We start from the raw sequence: 7,212 nt of genomic DNA, 5'->3' as shown, positions 1-7,212 counted from the left end.
AAAATGATTTATTTAATTATTTGAAAGGCAGAGATACAGAGCCAAGGAGAGAGATCGAGAGAGAGAGAGAGAGAGAGAGAGAGAGAGAGAATCTTCCATCTACTGGTTCACTTGCCAAATGGCTGCAAAGGCCAGGCCTGTGTCAGACCTAAGCCAGGAGCTAGGAGTTTCATCCGGGAGTCCCACGTGGATGCAGGGGCCCGAGTACTTGGACCATCCTCTGCTGATTTTCCCAAGCCATTAGCAGGGAGTTGGATTAGCAGTGGAGTAGCTGGGACTTGAACCAGCACCTATATGGGATGCTGATAGTGTAGGCAGAGTGCCAGCCTCATAATGCCATTTTTTTTGGTAAAGATGTTTTATAGTTGGGGCCAGCACTGTGGTGTAGTGGGTAAAGCAGCTGCCTGCAGTGCCAGCACCCCATATGGGTACTCTCAGCTGTTCCACTTCTCATCTAGCTCCCCGCTAATACGCCTGAGAAAACAGCAGAAAATGGTCCAAGTGCTTGGGCCCTTGCTCCCACATGGGAGACCTGGAAGAAGCTCCTGGTTCTTGGCTTGGGATCAGCTCAGCTCTAGCCATTGTGGCTATTTGGAGAGTGAACCAGTGGAAGAAAGATATTCTTTCTCTCTCTCTCCCTCCCTCTCTTTCTCTATAACTCTGCCTTTCAAATAAATCAATAAATCTTTAAAATATTTTATAGTATCCATGGTAAAAAGAGCATATATGCTTCAGGTATGATAGCTATCATTGTTTCCATATCTAGAATGCCAGTGACTTACTGCACATCCAACAGGCCAACTGACTGTGAAGTTTCACCAGATCTGTGTGCCAGAATTATTCTGTAGATCAGATAGTGCATCTGTGCCTATGCAGTTTGAACACTTACAGTGATTTTGACACATATTTCATTAAGAATCACTCTTCCACATACTCTTTTTTCATGTTTCTGGAGTTTAGGTTGCAAAGAACTAAGCTAATTAGGGAAAGAAATGTAAAGTTATGACTAATATCAAAGAAGATAATTTATTTCTTACACATTTGTTGATAAACTTCTTTCTTATTTGTAATTTCCACCAACTAAGAGCCTACAGACCTTAAACATTTTGACTTTTTTTGCAAAACTCAGTGACAATGAAAGATCAGGTAAAAGAAATTCAGTTGACAATGAGATGGATTACATATAAACAGGGACATGCACACATATTTTAAGTTATATAAGTATGTCAATATATATGTATATATGTGTACAGATTATATTAGAGAATGGTAATTAAGTAACAAATATGTTATGTAAATGCATATCACATATATATGGTCTAATCTCTGATATTTTCTGTTTGCTACTTCAAATTTGCCCATTACCCTTCTTTCCTTTTTGCACCCTGTTCTCTGCTCCAGGATTTGAGTGAGCTAGGTCCCCATGGCCTCTGGCCGATCCTGGTGGGATATTAGTGAAAGAGGAAGAATGAATCCTTTTGTATGTATTATTGCTTCTGGATCACACCTGGCAAGGTGTTTTTTGTTCCTTGACCGGGTTTCCAACCTGTAAATTTTTTACGGCATGACTTACTTCCAAGTTTTGATAATTTCTCTATTCCCTGACTCTGAGGAATGGTAACAGCTCTGTTGTCATTGGCCTCAGTCTGTCACACTAGTCCTTGTGGCTTTTCTGCATTTGTACTTCATAAATAAACTTGTGAATAACTCCCCCACCCCAGAATTATATTATTTGTATGTGCCATCTACTTCCTAAATACTGGGATCCTGACTGACACTGTTTTTATGGAAAAGGTAACTTTAAAGGATTTCTTTGCTTAACACAAAAAATAGTAGAATGGGTGAAGACTTGAACTGTAGCTTTTGAAAAAAAAAAAGTTCTCAGTTTGCTAAAACCAGTAATCTTAATCAGTTGAGTAAAATTGTGTTTATAGCCCGGTTGCAGTAGAGGCAACAGTCGAATGAGAAAATAGAATGCTGGTTTGATCTATGATACAGAAGTGAAGCAAGGAAATGAGAATTTTAACTAAATGCAAACACCAAGGCACAAAACTGAGCCTGCAAGTGTGTTTTCCCATGCTCCCGAGACTTGATCTGTGATATTGCCGTCACCTTGGGGCAACTCATTAATAGAAAAATAAAGAAAGGCTGGAAGGAGTTCATGGAGGAGTAACAAATTGATAAAAAGCACTGGAGGATTGACATGTGAGAAGGGATTAAAAGGATGAAATCGTTCTGCTTTAGCTAAGTGGTGACTAAGGGGGGATATGTCAATTGTCTACAATTATGTGAAGGTTATAAACTCCAAAAGAAAGACAGTGATTACTACAAATCAAGGGAACAGTGCTCTGTGTAAAGAGGCATATTTAAAAGCTAAAAGTTTAGATCAAATAACAGGACCATTTTCTAATGTAGAGCTATTTCATGTTTTGTAAAGATGTGTGTTACATACAATAGCCTTTAAAAAGCAAAACAAAAGAAACATTACAAATCATTTATTAATGTTATATGTAGGGATTTCTTTAGAGTTTATTCATCTATCTGTTTATCTAGCAAATCATCTATCTATTGTACCTTAGAAATAGCTTTTATAAAGACATGTGGGAATAAATGTGATTGCTACAATTACTGTAGGCTTTGTGATAGATATATTTAAAATATTCTACTTAATGGTTAATATTACATTTTATTTGATTTTTTAAAAAATAATTATTTTCTTTATTTGAAAGAGCTACAGAGAGGTAGAGACAGAGAGAAAGGTCTTCCATCCGCTGGCTCACACTCCAGATGGCCACAACAGACGGAGCTGAGCTGATCCGGAGCCAGGAGCCAGGAGCATCTTATGGGTCTCCCACATGGGTGCAGGGGCCCAAGGACCTGGGCCATCTTCTACTGCTTTCCCAGGCTACAACAGAGAGACGGATTGGAAGAGGAGCAGCCAGGACTTGAACTGGCCAGCACTTCAGGCCAGGGCATTAACCCACTGCACCACAGCGCCAGTCCCAGTATTGCATTTTAACAATTAAGGAAAGTTATGGTCAGAAAGTTTGAGCAGCATTCAGAAGGTCATCCAACCAGCAAGTGACAGAGCCAGGATATAGACTCAAAACCACTAGCTAGTTAAAATACTTTAGTCTAGTACTGCATCCCAAATTTTCACTATTCTATCACTGACATGACTATATACATTACTTTTATCAAGTACTTTGTTACTAATTTCCTTGAGTAGGTAATGATATATTTTAGGTACCTTGCCTTATTTCTACTTATGATGTCAAGAACGCAAAGAATAGCTATTTCCACAGCCATTTCCTATTCTCAAAGAATCCATGTGGTCAACACTCATTTTAGCTGGGTGGATCAGAAAAAGCTTATATAATTTATTTCCTTATCTTTATAGACATCACTTATTTCGCATATTGGAATATAATTTGTTTACTACTTTACACAAAGCAAATTATTGAGTAAGTTATAACATATTTATGAAGTTGTCATTTGAAAGAAGCAATGGTCTGGAGCTCTCTTTTTTAAAAAAAATTAGTCACCTTTCAGACTTTATATTTTAAAAATTTACTTTCTATTTAATTTGTAAAGCAATTATGACAGAGAGAAAGAAAGACAGAGAGTGAGCTCTCATCTTCTGGTTTGCTCCCCAAGTGGTGCCAGGATGAGGCTGAAGCTGGGACCCAGGAACTCCATACAGATCTCCTAGGTGGGTGGCAGGAACTCCACTACTTGAGCCACCACTGCTGCCTCCCAGGGTTCACATTATTAGGAAGATGGAGTAAAGAGCCAGAGCCAGAGTCAGAGCCAGGGACAGAATGCTTGGGTGTGGTATTCTAATTGACATCTTAACTGCAAGGCTAAATATCTGACTCTAGTTTTAAATTAATTTATAGATATTTTAACACATACAATGATAAGGTCTAACATATCAAACAGTACAGAAGACTATAAAATGAAATAAATTAAGAGCCCCCTTTCCCTGCAACCTGCAACCTCTGGGTTAGAGGTAAGTATTGCTATCATTTTCTTATATATATTTCCAGGAATACTCTATGCACATATTTGTGTACATTTTCTTTTTTCCATTTAGTCATTTATCTTGGTTATCTATCTATATCAAACACAATGCTAGTTGTCCTTTTTAATGACTCTAAACATTCTATTTCAAAAGTGCAACATCATTTATCCAGTCCCTTGTTGATTGACATTTAGTTTCTAGAGATATATTTGTAAGTAAAAAATTCTGCATGAACATATATTTATGTTTATCTTTGCTATTTTTCCACATTGATAGGATTTCTTTTTATCTAAGGCATTTCTTGGCCAAAGAATATGTGCATTTCAAATTTTGAACAGGTTTTTTCCAAATTGCCATGAGCTTCAAATTGACACAAAAAGCATGTGAGAATCTAAAGAAGCTATAAAATCTACAGGAGACCTCTGGTTTGGCAATTAGCCAAAGATGAAAATTTTATTCTAAGTGAATGTTCTACTCTCATCCAGGCTCATTTTTGCCTACTTATATTTTCAAGTCAATAGCACATGACATGTGTGTATTTTTCCAGGAACTAATGTAAATAATAAATCTGATTAAATATTCATTTGAAGACTTGGCTTGAGTTATTTTGACTACCTGGGAAATCTACCTCATTCTAATCTTACGTGTCTACATTGTGCCTTCTCTTAACAGTTTATTCCAAATGATATGTTCTCCATCTAAATCATGTTATCTTCCCCATAATTTTTAGCACCTCTATCTAACATTTTGTGTAAACATTTTACATTAGAAGCCCCCCAAAATGGGAGCTATCATTATTGGTAGGCTCTGGATCTCTCCAGTTCTATGACTGTTCTCATCCTCTCCTGTTGTCATTGCTTGCTCCAGGATTGATTTAGCTCAAAGGGGATATTCAGTATTTTGATAAGAAGTCTAAGTTTTCTTGTAAAAACTGCTTCAGGATTTTTTTTTTCATTTTCCTATAAATTAATTAATGTTTTTAGTCTGAAGGTTTGTTTAAAATTTTTAACACAAAAAAGTTATTCGAAAGTATCTCTTTGGAACCCAGGTCATAAACAAATACAACTTGAAAAACTGAGAGTTAAATCTGAAACATACTGGCGAGAGTAGCATAGTTGCTATCATATTAAAGGCCTTTGGAGGCAAGCTAGCATAGTTTACACGCCAGTGGGCCTATTTATAGATCTGACTCCTTTTTGCAATGTCAACTGTAACACTAGACTTAGTTTAAGCCTCAGTATCTCAAATATCAGCCTCTACTAGTTGTACAGTTCTCCCTTATTTGATACCAGAGAGCCCAATGGAGCCTTCTGAAGTACCTGGTCAGAACAGCAAAGATAATTTTTTAGAAGTTCCTAATTTGTCTGATTCTCTTTGTGAAGATGAAGAAGTTAAAGCTATTTTCAAACCTGGCTTCTCCCCTCAACCGAGCAGACGAGGTTCTGAATCTTCTGAAGAGGTCTACGTGCACACCGCATCCTCAGGTGGCAGAAGAGTTTCGTTTGCTGACAACTTTGGATTCAATCTTGTGTCTGTGAAAGAGTTTGATACCTGGGAATTACCGAGTGTGTCCACCACCTTTGAATTAGGAAAGGATGCTTTCCAGACAGAAGAATATGTTTTATCTCCACTGTTTGACTTGCCTGCCTCAAAGGAAGATCTTATGCAACAACTACAAGTTCAGAAAGCAATGCTGGAGTCAACTGAATATGTTCCTGGTTCTACAAGTATGAAGGGTATTATTCGAGTTTTGAATATTTCTTTTGAGAAGTTAGTATATGTGAGAATGTCCTTAGATGACTGGCAAACCCATTATGACATTTTGGCAGAATATGTTCCTAACTCGTGTGATGGTGAAACCGATCAGTTCTCCTTCAAGATTTCATTGGTTCCTCCTTATCAAAAAGATGGCAGTAAAGTTGAGTTTTGTATACGTTACGAAACTTCTGTTGGTACATTTTGGTCAAATAATAATGGCACAAATTATACATTGGTTTGTCAAAAGAAGGAACCTGAGCCAGAGCCTGGAAAACCATTGGAAGAAGCTCCTAGTAAACAAAAAAAAGGCTGCTTGAAGGTAAAATCAAGGTGAGGATATATGTTTCATTCTTTACAATTCATAATCTGAAAAGCTTTTCATAAGGCATCTGTATTTCACATCTTGTAAAAAATAGCCATTCTATTTAAAAATATACTGCATGCTATGTCAGAAACAATGGTGTCAGACTTTATCAAGGTCAATGCACTGCAAATTCTAACAGTGTGTTATCTCTTCTGCAAATGTGAGGAAAATATGAGTATAATGTAATAGATGGTGGGGAGCTACAATGTATGTATTTCTTGCCTAATGAGTTATAAATTGCTTAGGTTCAAACAATAGATTCTCACACATAAAATCTGTTTTGACATTTAAAGTATGTTTATTTCTAATATCTTTTTAATGTTCATGCTTCAAAATACTTTTCATTAGCATAAAACCTTATTTCAATATGTGTCTAATGCTCAGAAATTTGTTGACTTCCTACAAAAGCTTCGAGGAACTTCTTAAAAACTCACTAAAATCTACCAGGAATGTTTGTAGTGGCACATATTAAGTTAAGTCATAAGAGATGTGGCCTTAAAGATAAACAGAGATACATAAATATGTGAGCAGTATATGAATTTCAAAAAAATTTGCAATTATAGCCAAATTCAGCATTATAGAACACAAATTAGTATAATTTAGTAAATGCAAATGGAGCAAAATAAAACAAAGGCCCAAATAGACATATGTGTATTCACTACATAGATTAGAGATTTGGGATGTGACCCCCTCATTAGTAACCCTACTCTCCTGCTAATATGAAAAATAAAAATATTGGCATTCAGCTGTAGTTCAGAACTGGCTAATTTCCATGATACTAGGTTAGTAGATAAAACATTCAGAAACAGTCAGAGCCCTTCTGTTCCTCACCATGTCCCAAAGGGAAAGTCCACAGTGCTCCACCAGCCGGGGCGCAAATGTTTGATTGTCTTCTGAGTGGTCTCTCCTAGTCATTTCTAAACCCAGAGATATTAGTAACTACACCAGAACAGTATACAGTGATGAGAAGAGAACTGTATTAAGAATCAAGACACCTACATTCTAACTTTATGAACTATATTTAGTGAAAAAATTCAAGATATGACATTGGAACATTTTAACCTCT

At 36.7% G+C, this 7,212-nt stretch overlaps 1 protein-coding gene across 1 annotated transcript in view; it reads left to right on the top strand.

Annotated features, from left to right (window-relative positions):
* Positions 1 to 5,312: 5,312 nt before the first annotated feature.
* Positions 5,313 to 7,212, top strand: part of PPP1R3A (protein phosphatase 1 regulatory subunit 3A) — a 39,304-nt gene continuing 37,404 nt past the window's right edge. Inside the window, 1 exon segment of the mRNA NM_001082303.1 lies at positions 5,313 to 6,112. Within this exon segment, the coding sequence (NP_001075772.1) occupies positions 5,325 to 6,112 (788 nt within the window). The 5' untranslated portion in view covers positions 5,313 to 5,324.

This window comes from Oryctolagus cuniculus, chromosome 3, assembly GCF_964237555.1.
Source record: "Oryctolagus cuniculus chromosome 3, mOryCun1.1, whole genome shotgun sequence".
Taxonomy (NCBI): Eukaryota; Metazoa; Chordata; class Mammalia; order Lagomorpha; family Leporidae; genus Oryctolagus; species Oryctolagus cuniculus.
This window is presented reverse-complemented; position numbering and strand designations above follow the sequence as displayed.